This window comes from Saimiri boliviensis, chromosome 10, assembly GCF_048565385.1.
Source record: "Saimiri boliviensis isolate mSaiBol1 chromosome 10, mSaiBol1.pri, whole genome shotgun sequence".
Taxonomy (NCBI): domain Eukaryota; kingdom Metazoa; phylum Chordata; class Mammalia; order Primates; family Cebidae; genus Saimiri; species Saimiri boliviensis.
Window position 1 is genome coordinate 120,559,905 of NC_133458.1, and position 18,665 is coordinate 120,578,569.

The 18,665-nt window shown below is 35.6% G+C and overlaps 1 protein-coding gene across 7 annotated transcripts in view; it reads left to right on the plus strand.

Moving 5' to 3' along the window:
* The window catches only part of DPY19L2 (dpy-19 like 2), a 107,736-nt gene extending 93,692 nt beyond the window's left edge, over positions 1–14,044 (plus strand). For all 7 annotated transcript variants that reach the window (XM_074379833.1, XM_074379837.1, XM_074379832.1 and 4 more), the window contains one exon: positions 12,346–14,044. In XM_074379833.1, the coding sequence (XP_074235934.1) occupies positions 12,346–12,496 (151 nt within the window). In that variant the 3' untranslated portion in view covers positions 12,497–14,044. The remainder of the gene's footprint in view (positions 1–12,345) is intronic.
* The last annotated feature ends 4,621 nt before the right edge of the window (positions 14,045–18,665 follow it).

Consider the following 18,665-nt stretch of genomic DNA (forward strand, 5'->3'; position numbering starts at 1 on the left):
TTTAGATATCTGAAATATGGATTTGAATTTACAACAAAGTGAGATGTTAGTATTCTATACTATAGCTGAATTATATTGGATTTATAAGACTTAAAAGTGACAAAACCCAAAATGTCATAAGAAACATTCCTAATTAAAATTTTTAAATATCAGAATTTGGAATCTCTAAAAATCATAAAATTCTAAGATGTGTAATGGATCTTTTGAGACCTTTGTTTAGACTCCTAAGCAGAGATATTAGCTGCTGCATGTAACAGGAAATTCAGGCACATTGTCTCCTAGAACAACACATTGGCAATCAGAAGAACAAAACAGGTTCTACAGTAACTTCAATATATCATTTATAATGTGCAGAAAGTTTCAGAGATGCAAACTAAAATGAGAAAGTATGACCAGTACTCTGAAAAAAATAAGCTAACAGAAATCAAGTAGGTCCAGATGTTGGATTTAGCAGCCAAAGACTGCAAAGCCACTGCTACAAATAGGTTTAAAGGCTTAAGAAAAATATAGTCAGTGAATTAAAAGAAAACATGGTATCCATGAGTGAAGAGATAGGGAATCTCAGTAGAGAAATGGAAACACTCTAGCCCCCATGGAAATTCTAGAGCTGAAAAGTATAATAAATGAAATGAAAATGTACTCAAGAACAAGTTTGAGATGAAAACAGAACATTTGAACAGAAAATTCAGTGAATTTGAAGGCAGATCAAGAGAAAATAGTTAATCAAAAGAACAGGAACCAAAAAGATTGAAAAATAACCAAAGCCACAGACCTATGTAACATTAAGTAGTTCAACACATAATTTTAGTACTAGACATAATGAAAAAAAGAACATGACAGAAAAAATACTGAAGAAATGTTGTCCAAAAATTTTTCAGGTTTGATAACCACTATTAACTTACAGATCTGCTAAGCTCAACAAATCCAACTGAGTTAAACCTAACAAAAGCCAAAGCAAGGCATATTATAGTCAAAATGGTAAAATCAAAGATTGAGAGAAAAATCTTGAAAATGAGAGAAAAAATGATATATGCTATATAAACATCTGACTTCTTAACATACATAGTGGAAATCAACAGACACTGGAATGATAATTCAAAGTGCTGAAGAAGAAAAATCAAGAATTCTATATTTAATGAAATTATCTTTTTAAAATGAAGGCCAAAAATATTTTTCAGATCAACAAAATCTAAGATAATTTGTTGGCAACAGATTTATAATTCAAGATGGACAAGAAGTTCTATAAGCTAATGAGAAATGATGCCAAATGGTAACTCAGATATACAAGAAATATACACTGAAATGTGTATAATTTCAGTGTATAAAAAATACACTGAAATGTGCTGGAAATGGTACATGTATGGGTATTAATCAGTATACATTTTTCTTTGAAAATCTTTAAAAGATATTATTTAAAGGTGATACTATTATATTGTAGTTTATAACAAAATAAATATACATGACAATAGCACAAAAATTGAGTAAATGGAAATGTATGATTTACTAGAAATAACCCAGTTTAAATGGTAAGTAAATCATGATATGTTAAAGATGATTATTGTAATCCCTAACAAAACCACTCAAAAAAGAAAACAGTGGGGAAAATAAGAGCATAATGGCAAGCCTAGACATGGATGAGCCTGGATACATTAAGTGAAAAAAGTGAGCCACAGAAAGATGAATAGTGCATGTGGAAGTACTTCCACTCATGTGGAAACTAAAAGAAGTAGCCCATAGAAGTAGAGTAGAATTGTGGTAATTAATTAGAGGCTGAGTGGGAAGGGTAGGGAGGAGAAGAGGATAAGGAGAGGTTATGAGATACAAAATTATAGACAGAAGAAATAAGTTCTAGTGTTCTCTGGCACTGTAGAGTGAATATTAGTTAACAGTAATTTATCATATATGTCAAGTCAGCTGGAACAGAGGATTCTCAATGTTCCCAACACAAACAGATGGTAAACATTTGAGGTGATGGATATCCTAATTACCCTGATTTGATCATTACACATTGTAATCATGCATTGAAATATCACTGTATACCCCATAAATATGTGCAACTATTACTTGTCAACTGAAAATTGAAGGGGAAAAACACTAAACATATAAGTAACCTAAGACCCAGCAATTGTACTGGGCATTTTTTTCCCAGAAAGATGAAAAGTTGTGTTCATACAAAATTCTGTAGAAAAATGTTTATAGCAGCCTTATTTGTAATAGCTTAAACCTGAAACAACTCAGATGTTTTTCACAAGGTGAATGGTTAAGCTAATAGTGATCCCTTCATACCATGAAATACTGCTCAGCAATAAAAAGGATCAAACTATTCATACACGCAGGAACCTGGATGAATCTCCAGAGAATTATATGAATGAAGAAAAGACAATCCCCAAAGGTTATGTACTATATGATTCCACTTACATAACTGTCTTCAAATGACAAAATTATAGAAATGGAGAATGATTTGTGGTTGCGAGGGGTTAGGGTGGGGTGGTAGTATGGGGGAAGAATAGTATGTGTGACTATACAAAGAATCTCTGTGGTGATGAAAATGCTCTTTATCTCCATTCTATCAATGTAAATAATCTGGCTGTGATATTATACAATGTTCAAGATGTTACCATGGTGGGGGACACTGTCTAAAGACTATACAAGAGCTACTTGTATTATCTCTCACTTAATGTGGATCTCCAAATGTCTTGAAATAGAAAAGTTATTTTTTAAACAAAAGAGCACAATAGCAAGTCAGTATCAAACCATATCAGTAATTTCAAAGTGAAAGAAGACTAAACTCTCCAAACAAAAGGCAGAGATTGGCATACTGAATACAAGAGCAAAACCTATCTATAGGCTGCCTGCAAGAGGTGCATTTAAATACAAATATGTATTTTGGCTGAAGGAGAAAGAATGGCAAAAATATCATTGGAATAAATATAAGAAATCTGAAGTGAAAATGTATAAATATCAGATAAGATAGATGTTAAGACAGAATAATACTAGAGACAACTGTTTTATAATGCAAAATAGGTCAGTACAGGAGAAAGATCATAATCTGAGTGCATATGAACATAATAGAATTTCAAAATATATAAAGCAAAAATTGACAGAACCCAAAAGGAAACAAACAAGATAAAAATGAAATTATAAAAATCATTCATTCCAAAAGAAGACAGAAAAAGTGGGAAAGGGAGACAAAGATCAGATAGAACAAACTAAGAACTCTGAAAAAATATTAGATGAAATGATAACTAGAATTACCAGCTTAGAGAAGAACATAAATGACTTGATGGAGCTGAAAAAAACAACATGAGAACTTCACGAAGCATATACAAGTTTTAATAGCCAAATCGACGAAGCAGAAGAAAGGATATCAGAGATTGAAGATCAACTCAATTAAATAAAACAAGAAGGCAAGAATAGAGAAAAAGTAAAAAGAAATGAACAAAGCCTCCAAGAAATATGGGATTATGTGAAAAGACCTCGTCTACATTTGATATGTGTACTAGAATGTGATGGGGAGAAAGAATCCAAGCTGGAAAACCCTCTGGAGGATATTACACTTTAGAACTTCCCCAACCTAGGAAGGCAGGCCAACATTCAAGTCCAGGAAATATGGAGAACACCACAAAGATATTCCTTGAGAAAAGCAACCCCAAGCCACTTAATCATCAGATTCAGCAGGGTTGAAATGAAGGAAAAAATGCTAAGGGCAGCCAGAGACAAAGGTTGGGTAACCCACAAAGGGAAGCCCATCAAACTCAGATCTCTCAGCAGAAACCCTACAAGCCAGAAGAGAGTGGAGGCCAATATTCAATATCCTTAAAGAAAAGAACTTTCAACCTAGAATTTCATATCCAGCCAAACTAAATTTCATATGCAAAGGAGAAATAAAATCCTTTACAGACAAGCTAATGCTAGAGATTTCATTACCACCAGGCCTGCTCCTGAAGGAACCACTAAACATGGAAAAGAACAACCAGTACCAGCCACTCCAAAAACATACAAAGTGGTAAAGACCATTGAAACAGTGAAGAAACTGCATCAACTAACGGGCAAAACAACCAGCTAGCATCAAAATGGCAGGATCAAATTCAGACATAAGAATATTAACCTAAAATGTAAATAGGCTAAATGCCCCAATCAAAAGACACAGACTGGCAAATTGGATAAAAAGTCAAGACCCATCAGTATGCTGTACTCAGGAAACCCATTTCACATGCAAGGACACACAAACGCTCAAAATAAAGGGATAGAGGAAGATTTACCAAGCAAATGGAGAGAAAAAAAAAAAAAAAAAAAAAAAAAAAAAAAAAAAAAAAAAAAAAAAAAAGCAGGAGTTGCAATCCTAGTCTCTGATAAAGTGGACATTAAACCAACAAAGATTAAAAGAGACAAAGAAGGGCATTACATAATAGTAAAAGGATCAATGCATCAAGAAGAGCTAACTATCCTAAATATATACTCACCCAATATAGGAGCACCCAGATACATAAAGCAAGTTCTTAATGACCTACAAAGAGACTTAGACTCCCACACAATAATAGTGGAAGACTTTAACACTCTACTGTCACTATTAGGCAGATCAATGAGACAGAAAATTAACAAGGATATCCAGGACTGGAACTAGATCTGGACCAAGCAGACCTAATAGACATCTACAGAACTCTCCACCCGAAATCCACAGAATATACATTTTTCTGAGCACCACATTGTACTTTAAAATTGACCACATATTTGGAAGTAAATCATTCCTCAGCAAATGCAAAAGAATGGAAATCCTAACAGTCTCTCAGACCACAGTACAATCAAATTAGAACTCAGGATTAAGAAACTAATTCAGAACATCACAACTGCATGGAGACTGACCAACTGGCTCCTGAATGTCCACTGGATAAACAAGGAAAGGAAGGCAAAAATAAAGATGTTCTTTGAAACAACAAAAATGAAGACACAACATACCAGAATTTCTGGGACACATTTAAAGCAGTGTCTAGAGGAAAATGTATAGCAATAAATGCCCACATGAGAAGCAAGGAAGGATCTAAAATCACCAAAATTGAAAGAGGTAGAAGAGCAAGAACAAAAATACTCAACAGCTAGCAGAAGACAAGAAATAACTTAAGGAGACAGAGACCTAAAAAAAACCCTTCAAAAAATCAAGAAACCCAGGAGCTGGTTTTTTGACAAGATCAACAAAATAGACCTCTAGCCAGATTAATAAAAAAGAAAAGAGAGAAGAATAAAATAGATGCAATAAAAAACAATAAAGGGGCTATCACCACCAATTCCACAGAAATACAAACTACCGTCAGTGATTACTAAAAACAACTCTATGCACATAAACCAGTAAACCAGGAAGAAATGGATAAATTCCTGGACACTTGCACCATCCCAAGACTCAACCAGGAAGTTGAAACCCTGAATAGACCAATAAAAAGTCCAGGTTCAGACGGGTTCACAGCTGAATTCTACCAGACATACAAAGAGGAGCTGGTATCACTCCTTCTGAAACTATTCTAAACAATACAAAAAGAAGGAATCCTTCCCAAATAATTTTATGAGACCAGCATCATCATGATACCAAAACTTGGCAGAGAATCAACAAAAAAAGAAAACTTCAGCCCAAAAGCTATGATGAAGATAGATGCAAAAATCTTTAGTAAAAAAGTGGCAAACCAAATGCAACAGCACATCAGAAAACTTACCCATCACGATCAAGGAGGCTTCATCCCAGGGATGCAAGGCTGGTTCAACATATGCAAGTCTATAAATGTAATTTACCACATAAACAGAACCAAAGACAAAGTCCACATGATTATCCCACTAGATGCACAGAAGGCCTTCCACAAAATTCAACAGCCCTTTATGCTAAAAACTCTCAGTAAACTACATAGTGATGGAACGTATCTCAAAATAATAAAAGCTATTTATTACAAACCCACAGCCAATATCATAATTAATGGGCAAAAGCTGGAAGTATTCTCTTTGAAATCTGGCACTAGGTAGGGATACCCTGTCTTATCACTCCTATTCAACATGGTACTGGAAGTTCAAGCCAGAGCAATCAGACAAAAAAAAGAAATAGAGGTTTTCAGTTAGGAAATCAGGAAGACAATTGTCTCTATTTGCAGAAGACATGATTGTATATTTAGAAGACCTAATTGTCTCAGCCCAAAATCTCTCTGATAAGCAACTTCAGCAAAGTCTCAGGATATAAAATCAATGTGCAGAAATCACAAGCATTTCTATACACCAATAATGGACTAACAGCCAAATCAAGAGCAAACCCCCATTCACAATTGCTACAAAGAGAATAAAATACCTAGGAATACAACTAAGGATGTAAAGGAACTCTTCAAGGAGAACTACAAACCACTGCTCAGGGAAATAAGAGAGGACACAAACAGATGGAAAAACATTCCATGCTCATAGTTAGGAAGACTCAATATTGTGAAAATGGCCATACTGCCAGAAGTAATTTATAGATTCAACAATATCCCCATCAAGTTACCAATAACCTTCTTCACAGAACTGGAAAAAAACACCTTAAACTTTATATGGAACCAAAAGAGAGCCTGCACAGCAAGACAATCCTAAGCAAAAAGAACAAAGCTGGAGGCATCATGCTACCTGACTTCAAACTATACTACAGTAATCACACAGGCTACAGTAATATAGACCAATGGAACAGAACAGAGGCCTCAGAGGCAACGCCACACATCTGCAACCATCTGATCTTTGGCAAACCTGACAAAAACAAGCAATGGGGAAAGGATTTCGTTTAATAAATGGTGTTGGGATAACTGGCTAGCTATGTGCAGAAAGCAGAAACTGGACCCCTTCCTGACACCTTACACTAAAATTAACTCCAAATGGATTAAAGATTTGAACATAAGACCTAACACCATAAAAACCCTAGAAGAAAGCCTGGGTAAAACCAAACAACATAACCCTAGAAGAAAAGCTAGGCAAAACCACTCAGGACATAGGCATAGGCAAGGACCTCATGATTAAAACACCAAAAGCAACGGCAACAAAAGCCAAAATAGACCAATGGGATCTAATTAAACTCCAGAGCTCTATACAGCCAAAGAAAGAATTAGTAGAGGGAGCCAGCAACCAATAGAATGGTAAAAAATTTTTGCAGTATACCCATCTGACAAAGGGCTAATATTCAGAATCTACAAAGAACTAAAACAGATTTACAGGGAAAAAAAAATCCATTTAAAAGTGAGTAAAGGATATGAACTGACACTTTTCAAAAGAAGACATATGAGGCCAACAAACATATGAAAAAATGCTCATCATCAATGGTGATAAGAGAAATGCAAATCAAAACCCCATTGAGATACCATCTCACACCAGTTAAAATGGCAATCATTGGCCGGGCGCGGTGGCTCAAGCCTGTAATCCCAGCACTTTGGGAGGCCGAGGCGGGTGGATCACGAGGTCGAGAGATCGAGACCATCCTGGTCAACATGGTGAAACCCCGTCTCTACTAAAAAAATACAAAAAAAAACTAGCTGGGCGTGGTGGTGCATGCCTGTAATCCCAGCTACTTAGGAGGCTGAGGCAGGAGAATTGCCTGAGCCCAGGAGGCGGAGGTTGCGGTGAGCCGAGATCGCGCCATTGCACTCCAGCCTGGGTAACAAGAGCGATACTCCGTCTCAAAAAAAAAAAAAAAAAAAAATGGCAATCATCAAAAAATCTGGAGACAACAGATGCTGGAGAGGATGTGGAGAAATAGGAACACTTTTATACTGTTGGTGGGAGTATGAATCAGTTCAACCATTGCGGAAGACAGTGTGGCAATTCCTCAAGGATCTAGAAATCATTTGACCCAGTAATCCTATTACTGGGCATATACCCAAAGGATTATAAATTGTTCTATTATAAAGACACATGCACACGTATGTTCATTGTGGCACTTACAATAGCAAAGACCTGGAACCAATCCAAATGCCCATTGATGATAAACCAGACAAGGAAAATGTGGCACATATACACCATGGAATACTATGCAGCCATAAAAATCAATGAGTTTGTGTCCTTTGTAGGGACATGGATGACGCTGGAAACCATCATTCTCAGCAAACTGACACAAGAACAGAAAATCAAACACTGCATGTTCTCACTCAGGCAGGGATTGAACAATGAGAATACATGGACACAGGGAGGGGAGCGTCACACACTGGGGTCTGTTGGGGGGGTTAGGGGACGGACAGCGGGGGGTGGGGAGTTTGGGGAGGGATAACATGGGGAGAAATGCCAGATATAGGTGACGGGGGATGGAGGCAGCAAACCACCTTGCCATGTAAGTACCTATGCAACAACCCTGCATGATCTGCACATGTACCCCAGAATCTAAAGTGCAATAAAATAAAAAATAAATAAACAAGCAAACTCCAAAGTAAGGAGAATAAAAGAAATTATAAGGATCAGAATCAAAATCAGTTTGAGTTTCCCCCCAAATCAGGGAAAAATCAACAAAACCAAATGCTGATTCTTGAGAAGATTAATAAAATTGATAAACTTGTATCCAAACTAAAAGATTGAAGACAGAAATTAATTAGAAATAAGAATGATTTTATCACTACAGGATCTGAAGAAATGAAAAGGATAATGAGGGAGTTTTAGGAACAACTGTATTCCACTAAGTAGGACAAAATAGGTAAAATGGACAAGTTTTATGAAAGGTGGAAACTACCAAAGCTCACTTAAGAAATGGAAACATCTTGTATCTATTACCTTATTATACATGACCTTATATCTATTAATAAGATTATATTTGTAGTGAAAAGAATTGTCAGAAAGAAAACTTGAAGACTTCACTGGAAATAATTCCAATTCTACAAACTATTCCAGAAAATTCAAAAGGAGGGATTACCTCCCAACTGATTCTGTGAGGTCAGAATTATGCTGATACCAACATGAGAGAAACATTACAGTAATAGGAAACTACCACTCAAAATTTCTTATGAACATATACATGAAATTTTAAGTAAAATTGCAACAAATGAATCCAGCAATATATTAAATAAAGATAACACATATAATGTTCAAGTAGATTTTCTCGCAGGAATGCAAAGTTGTCTATTTGAAAATCAACCAAGTGAATTAACCATCGTAACAAACTGGAAAAGAAGAGCACATGATCATCTCAGTACATTCAGGAAAAAGTATTTGACATAATTCAGTATCCATAACTGATTAAAGACTGTCAGAAAACTAGGAGTAGAAGGTAACTTGCTACTAAGAATCTAGGAATATAAAATTTCTACACGAAAATATGGAAGAAAACCATTTTAACTTTGTATTAGGCTAAGATTTCTCAGATACAGTAACATAATCATGATCCATAAGAGAACACGTTGATAAATAGGATTTCATTAAAACTCTAAACCTCTGCTTTTTAATAAACAGTGTTAGGAAGAATTAAAAGATAAACCACAGTTGGAGAGAAAATATTTTTAAAGCCTATGTCTGATAAAGGACTTTGTCTAGATGTATGAAGAACTCTCAAAACCCAATAATAAGAAAACCACCCAATTAAAAATGGACAAAATAGGCCGGGCATGGTGGCTCATGCCTGTAATCCCAGGATTTAGGGAGGCTGAGGCGGTGGATCACCTGAGGTCAGGAGTTTGAGACCAGCCTGGCCAACATGGTGATATCCCAACTCTACTAAGTAAATAGAAAAAGTTAGCCGGGCCTGATGGTCAGCGCCTATAATCTCAGCTACTCAGGAGGCTGAGGCAGGATAATTGCTTGAATCTGGGAGGCAGAGGTTGCAGTGAGCCAAGGTCATGCCACTGCACTCCAGCACCCCAGCCTGGTTGACAGAGCAAGACCCTGTCTCCAAATAAATAAATAAATAAATAAATAAATAAATAAATAAATAAATAAACAAACAAAATACTTGGACAGACACATCAACAAAGAAAATATACAGATGGCAAATAATCACACAAAAAAGATGCTTGACATTACTAGTGATTTGTGAAATGCAAATGAAAATTACAGTGAGATATCACTAAACACTTAATAAAATAGCTATAATTGAAAAAAAAAAAACTGATCATGCCAAGTGCTGCTGACACTATGAAGGACTTAGAACTCTTATACACTAGTGGTGCAAAAAATAATATGGTAAAACCACTCTGCAAGACAGTTTGGCAATTTTCTAAAAAGTTAAACATACAACTTTTATGTATATTTATTAAGATAAAAGAAACGATACATCCATCCCAATAATTGTAAACAGATGTTCGTAGCAGCTTGTTTTTTGTAATCACCCCAAATTGGAAACAACCCATGTATTTATCAACAGATGAATGTATAAACATACTATTGGAATATCCAAACAATGTAAATACTACTCACTAATAAAAATGAATGAACTATTGATACAGCAATATGGATGAATCTCAGAATAATTTTACTCAAGACAAGAAGCCAGACAAAAAAGAAAGCCTGCAATAATTCTGGAAAATGCAAACAAATCTATAGTGATAGCAGATAAATGGTTGTCTCAAGAGGAGAGTTGTCTGGGACAAGAAAGTAGGATTACAAAAGAGTGGAAGTAAACTTTTGGGAGAGATGGATATGTTCATGGTTTTTATTGTGACTGCTCTATTACAGGCATATACATATGTTAATATGTATCAAAGTAGTTACTAAATATGTGCAGCTTATTAATTATTGAGCAATTATGCCTAAATACATCTGCTAAAAAAATCTGGCAGACTTTTACCCAGAATATACAAAGAACTCTCATACCTCAATAAGAAAGAACACAAAATCTGGCAAAATATTTGAATAGACATTCCATCAAAGAAGTTATTTTGAATCATCCATAACCATACTACAATGATTAAAATTACAAAAACGAATACTCTTTAGTGTTTGTGAGGATGTAGAGCAACTTAAACTCTCATGCATTGTTAGTGGAAATGGAAAACGGAGCATCTACTTTGAAAAACAGTTTTGAACTTGCTTATAAAGATAAATCCACACTTAATCCTACATAGCCATGAAACCCAGCAAAAAGCCTTGTCTATGAATGTTCATAGTGGCATTGTCCACGATCACCAAAAACTCAAAACTTCTCAAATATTCATTAACTTGCAAATGGATAAACAAATTGTGTTCTCTATATACAATGAAATACTATTTAGCAACAAAAAAACTGCTGAACCACAACAGAAGTTGTAGAAACTATGTCTCAAGTCTGAATATGAAAAACATGCTAATGTAAAGAAGCCAAAAAATGGAAAGACTCCATAATATATTTATATGAAATTCTAGGAAAAGCAAAACTATAGTGCAGAGAGCACAGTAGCTGCCTGGAGCCATGTTTGGGAAAGGTGACAGATTGCAAAAGGGCACAAGGGAACATGTTGGGGTGACGGAAATTTTTTGTATATTATGGTAGTGCTTATACATCTATACATATTTGCCCCTACCTGTCACACTTCACACATAAAATAAGTGACTTTTATTGTCCATAACATATAGTTTACTATAGATGTTAAAAACTTAGAAATCAATTTTACTGCTGGGGGGAAATAGGGAAGGGGCAGCGGCGGGTGGGGAGTTGGGGAGAGATAGCATGGGGAGAAATGCCAGATATAGGTGAAGGGGAGGAAGGCAGCAAATCACGCTGCCATGTGTGTACCTATGCAACAATCTTGCATGTTCTTCACATTTACCCCAAAACCTAAAATGCAATTAAAAATAAATAGAAAAAAAAAGAAATCGATTTTGCCTGACTCCTTCCCTTTAATGACTGTCATGCAGGATTACTCTCTAGGGAGGAATAGTGTTTCTTTTAGCCCAGTCATAGAGTGACCCAAAATGAGAAAGCATTGAAGAAAACAAATTGGCATGAGTCTCCTATCCCTGCCTTGGATGATTTTATGCTAATCCAAGGCACTTCATGCTAAAAAATATGAAATTAATCAGGAATTCAATTAGGTTTCCTTTGATTTGTCTTATTTTACTACAAATAGGCCTTATGTCTAGATGGTGATGGCACTTGGAAAACTTTTCATTTGTTTCATCTGGAAAGTGAATTTTTAAATATATATTTATGAATGTATGTTGAATTTTATTATTAGGATATGTCTTTTAGTTAATGAGATGTGAAAATGCAACATACTTAAGTTTATTCTGCTTTTAAAATTTCTAAACATTGAAATTACGTTGTTTGAAATGATGCTTTAAAAAATTTAACTTATTAAATAAATTTGTCTCTGAAAATCTAGGATATGTTTTGTTATGCATCTGTTTTCTCTAGGCAGGAATACATTTCTAATATCGATAGAAATATGTCTATCATTTTTTCAGGCCTGGTTGCAGTATGCTTGAAATCTGGGATGTGGAAGACCCTACCAATGCAGCTAACCCCCCATTATGTAGCGTCCTGCTCAACGATGCGAGGCCTTACTTCACCACAGTATTTCAGAATAGTGTGTACAGAGTATTGAAAGTTAACTGAGAAGGAGACTACCCATTACGCGATGGTACAATGCAGTGTGTCAAAAACAATCACTCTTTGGCTTATTTACATTAATAAAAATCACAAGCTTATTAAGAGACACTTAGAAATAAGATAAAAATGGATTGGAAGTTTTTCTGATTACTAAATTACAATTTTGTTCATTGAATGTCAGCCATATTAAGCTCGTCATATAAATTATTAAATCATTCGCATCATACGGCATAAGCAAATGTTCCTTTCAGAGTTTTAAAGAAAAATATATGTAAAAGAACAATGAATAAATCAAGGGTATGTAAGTCCTTTTTCAACTAACTAGGTAAATTGCTCCAAATTTTCTCTAGTACCAGGGTATACCCACTCAAACTCTTTGAACTACTTGGAGCAGAAGAATTCAAGCTCTGAAATGACATCCTTAAGATGCTGATACTGGTCACAACCTCTTTACCTCTCTGAGGAAATTGTAACCATGTGTCTGTTAAGGTGTTTTTTTCTTTTACCAGCCCCTAAGAAAGATATTTAATACATTTTAATAACTTTTTTTTATAATTTCAGGTTAAAGCGTTTTTAAAATCACCTTGTTTTGTCATGTATTGAATCTCTTGAGATGTATTTACCCCACTAGATACATATTTGCCACTGGATAGTTCTCCGCCTAAGCTCAAGAGGTTATTAATCTCTCTTTAGATTCCAGTGGTTTTTCTTTTAACATCTAGATAAAATAGAAATTGCTATGGTATACAACCAAAGTTTGGGATTAAACATAATCAGAAAAGAAAAATCCAGTTAAATTTATCAAGTGAGATTTTCAGATCCTAGATCTTGAATAAAGCAAAGGTCTTTTCATCTTGATGGCCCCAAAGCTTGTTGGTCATGGTCTTTATTTCTGGCCACTATCTTCCTAAATAACATTTTTAAGCACTCATTTATTTTTGGTTTTGGATGACGAAAGTCATGTTTTCTAAGTCCTCTCCCCTAACAAAACCCTACCCAATAACAATGCTTTGAAAAGTGACAGATAGTTATCTGGAAGATATTCTTGCCAAATCCAAAGATAAACATTCTTTTTGTCAGCTTTATAAATACAAAATATGCCAGATCTATAATATTTTAATGTACATCTACTTTAAATGAGTCATCTTGGGGTTTTTATAATACCCTTATATTTTTAGCCCTCTATATTGAAATAACAAAATGCCTTAATATTATAGATTAGTTCTCTTAAACTATTAGGCAGTTATATGCAGCAAAACCAATAAAGTTAATTTTTCAATTTTCATAGTTGTAAAATATTTTATAACAGGATACAAAGGAGGTAAGAAAACATGCCACAATTTATTTATTAAATAATTTGGTTTTGGTGTAAGCATGGGATAAAAAAGGAAAGTTTTAAAGAAAAGGCCTAACACCTAACATTCATAAAAATTAAAATACATTTTGGATGATGTTTTTAAGGGAAATATTTTAAATATGTTGGTAGAATTTTTTAAAGAAAAATGTATGTTTGGATTTATGCATGAAAAACTAATAAAATCATTTTCAACTTTTGTATTTTTAAATTATTCTGGTACAGGATACAAAGTAAGAAAGCATGCCATACATTTTACTTATTTTAGCATTTTCAGACAATTTGTTTCAGTGATGTGTGGGGCAAAAAAAGACGAGGCATAACACCTAACAGTCATAAAATTAAAGTCACGCTTTTCAGATAATGTTACAGTGGCAAAGACTTGGAACCAAACCAAATGCCCATCAATGATAGACAAAGAAAATGTGGCACGTTCACACCATGGAATACTACGCAGCTATGAAAACAAATGAGTTCATGTCCTTTGCAGGGAAATGGATATAGCTGAAAGCCATCATTCTCAGCAAACCAACACAGGAACAGAAAACCAAACACCACATTTTCTCACTCGTAAGTGGGAGTTGTACAATGAGAACACAGGGAGGGGAACATCACACACCAGGGCCTGTCGGCCAGGGCGACTGGGGTCAAGAGGAGGGAGAGCATTAGGACAAATACCTAATGCTTGCAGGGCTTAAAACCTAAATGCAGGTTGACAGGTACAGCAAACTACCATGGCACATGTATACCTATATAACAAACCTACAGGTTCTGCACATGTATCCCAGAACTGAAAGTAAAATAATTTTTTAAAAGCAGAATTCAACAAAAAAATTGGATGAGCTGTGTTAATAAAGTGTTCCATATACATATGACATTTTCATACATATTTGTTATTTTCATGTACTATCAGTGTTAACTGTAAAGCCCTGGAAGTTCCTGTTTTCTGTCTTTTCTCATCCTTTACAATGCATACATTTTTAAATTGACATTGTTCTGATATAAAGGGAGAAATCATAGGTTGCTGGACCTACTAGCCATGTTTACATTGGCAGTGCTTTTTCTTAACCATTTAAAAATGATTCTGTATAGTCTTACACAGAAGCAATGTACTATAATGGAAATAGTGTGAGCTATGCAATGAGATGAATCTAAGTTTGAATCCTGGCTCTTCCATTGGTTAGGTATATTGCCTACCACCTATTCAAAAGATGTTCATTAAGCACTTACTGTATGTCAGGAACTGTGCTAAGGTTGGTCATGTTACTCCATGAGTTTTGGTTTCTTCACCTGTAAAGCAGAACTCATACTACCTACTTGGCAGGGTCATTATGAAGATTAGTGAAATAAAAGTCTTAAAATACATGGCACATAAAGGCACTCAACAAACAACTAGTTTCTTCTGCACCGCTCCTACAGCTCACTAATCACCATTTCAGTAATATCCAGTTACAGAGTGAGGTTAGCTCATTTCAGAATTCCAAATAGTCTCACCTTTATTTGATGTCAACAAATGGGAGCACTGGACTTGTTTTTATACAAAGTGTTTACTGAATTCTTGTCTTTATATATTTTATTTTTTATTCTTTTGAAACATGAGAAGATTTTCGCTTAATGCAATGAAGCTTTTTCCATAGTTCCTAGGATTCCATTTTTGCACATTAATCTGAAACCATGGCTAGGAGTGAGGTGCACACAAGCTGCAACCATTCCATCATCCAGTTGTCAGAAGCTGATGTACAGCTTCAACAAATCATATCTGTGTTCTATCATTTGCTGCTGATAAACAGCAACAAGCTGAGTACTTTTAATAATAAAATTATATGTTTATATTTTTATAAGTTACATATTTCTATCATATATGAAGGAGAAACTCAGAAAAAATAGTTTTGGAAAAAATAGGAAATTTTAAAAGGGACAATTATATATATCCATATACATATAGCAAAATGGCAATAGCTCAAAGTGGATAAGATATACATACAGACACTGCAATGAATATCTTAGTGCATTCTTTATGACTTTAAAGTTATTTTTATAGGGTAGATTTCATTAAGTTAAAATTTATTCAAGAATTGTGGACACTCTTAAAGCCTTCAATGCAGTTTGCCTCAAATTACCTTTGCAAAAGGATTTTATGCACCACCAAAAGTTAGTGTGTATAACAATGCTCATTTTACAACACTCTCACTAGGATTAATTAGCCTGAGTAAGAATATATTTTGGTAATTTGTGAGGCCCAAATTAGTATTTGTTATTATTTTCATTTGTATTTGTTCTACATCCAGAAAAACTCACCATATTCTTTAGAAAATATACATCCCTGGAGTTCTGTATGAGTTTATATTCTTTGATTAATCAACTGAGTCTCTTCATAAAGGATGGGGATTGAGATAAGGGGGAAGAAAAATCTTTGAAAATTCTTAATATGAGAAATATAAGGACATTTTCAAAAGGATAGGTGTATATATAAAACTTCATACACGGCCGGGCGCGGTGGCTCAAGCCTGTAATCCCAGCACTTTGGGAGGCAGAGGTGGGTGGATCACGAGGTTGAGAGATCGAGACCATCCTGGTCAACATGGCGAAACCCCGTCTCTACTCAAAATATAAAAAAATTAGCTGGGCGTGGTGGCGCGTGCCTGTAATCCCAGCTACTCAGGAGGCTGAGGCAGGAGAATTGCCTGAACCCAGGAGGTGGAGATTGCGGTGAGCCGAGATCGCGCCATTGCACTCCAGCCTGGGTAACAAGAGGGAAACTCCGTCTCAAAAAAAAAAGAAAAGAAAAAAAAACAAAAAACAAAAAACTTCATACACAAAAGTCAAATTTAAATGGGTCAAGGACTTAAACGAAGGCAAAACTTTTAAAGTTTTAGAAGAAAATAGAGAAATGCAAATTAAAACCACATGGTAACATTTACAAATATGATAAGAAATGGTGAGGACAGGGTGCCACAATAACTTTCATGAAATTATAGTAAGAGTGTAAATTGGTAGAGCCACCTTGGAAAATAACTTGTTATTATGTAATAAGTTTTAAGGTATTATAGTTTCAATTCATAGTTTTACCCAATGTTGGTACAAATATACCAAAGAAACCAATTACAAGAATGTTCATGGAAGCATTATTTGTACCTGAAAAAAAAAAAAGCTGAAAACAACCCAAAGTTCAACCAACAGAATGGCAAATAAGATTATTTATATTAGACTTTGAATCATTTTTTCAGGAGCTTTTGCAGATACTGACTTCCTTAGTATGCTTGCCTGAGATTAAAATAGATATTGACTTCCTTATGCTTTTCTGAGATTAAAATTCACTTACATCCTTTGAACACATATAATGGCCTTTACTTTTAAATTTTTCATCCAAGAGATACATATATACATTTATAAATATTGAGATTATTCAGATGAAGCTACAAAGCCAGTTCATGGAATATACTGGATGGAATCACATCCAAGAACCTAGGAATTCTACTTAAAAAGCACATCAGCTAATGAAAAGAGCGCGCCTGTTCACACAGCTTCATACAGACCTGAGGAATACAATGCCAATCACACATATGAGAATGATTTCTTTAACAAGGATAGTGTGGCAGCCACAAAAGTATAGCACCTCTGGGATCTTCCTCCTCTGAGAAGCTGCTGTCTAGTTGCTGGGAGTGGGGCTAACTGACAGCCTTCAACTGCACTGCTGTCAGCAACTGCATGGCTTTCAAGCTGAGTCATTCTTCCTGGGCAACCCCCAGCCAATGACTGAGCAAGGAAGGTATACCAGTCCATTCTCACATTGCTATAAAGAAACACCCAAGACTGGATAATTTATAAAGGAAAGAGGTTTAATTGACTCACAGTTCAGCATGGCTGAGGTGGCCTCAGGAAACTTACAATCATGGCAGAAGGTGACGCAGAAGCAAGTCACCTTCTTCACAAGGCAGCAGGAAGGAGAAATGAATGCAGAAGAAACTACCAAACGCTTATAAAACCATCAGCTCTTGTGAGAACTATCATGAGAACAGCACCGGAGAAAACACCCTCATGATTCAATTACATCCACCTGGTCTCTCATTTGGCATGTGGGGATTATGGGGATTACAATTCAAGATGAGATATTGGGTGCGGACAGAGCTAAACCAGATGCAAAGGGTATTTCAGGGCCTGGCTGTTTTAGCCCAATGATGAACTGCTTCATCTTTGCTCTGAAGGTCCTCACTGAGGAAGCCAAGCCCTGATCAGTTGTCCTTTGCAGTTGGAGGCTCTCCTGCTTTCTTCCTCTTTCATAGATATCAACCGGCCTCACAGCTGAAGGCTTTACCCACCCAGTCCAGCTTCCCCCTCCTCTAACAGCTATGACACTTTCCTCATTTCATCCCTTCACCCATCCTACTTTTATATAAATGTGCCTCACCACACACAGATGGTGATACCATGGTCATTATTCATTTTATTACCTTACTGGGATCCCCTGAAGAAATCCCTCTGAGACTATAGCCCCTGGCAGAAGAGAGGACCCTGTACCTATGATATGCCTGCTTTATCTCACAGATCCAGACCATCGTCAAATTTTAGAGTTCCTAGTATAGAGAAAAGTCCCCTGAGAACAGTAAAGACTGGATTAATTTCTTTTAAAATAAGTAGGAGGTAGGTGCCTTTGGTCCCAACTACTTGGGAAGCTGAGGCAGGAGAATCGCTTGAGCTCAGTATGCAGGGAGACATGATCGTGCCACTGCACTCCAGCATGGGCAACAGTGAGACCCTGTCTCAAAAAAAAAAAAAAAATGACGGTGTGTAAAATGTTCATTTTACGTATATTTAGTGCCA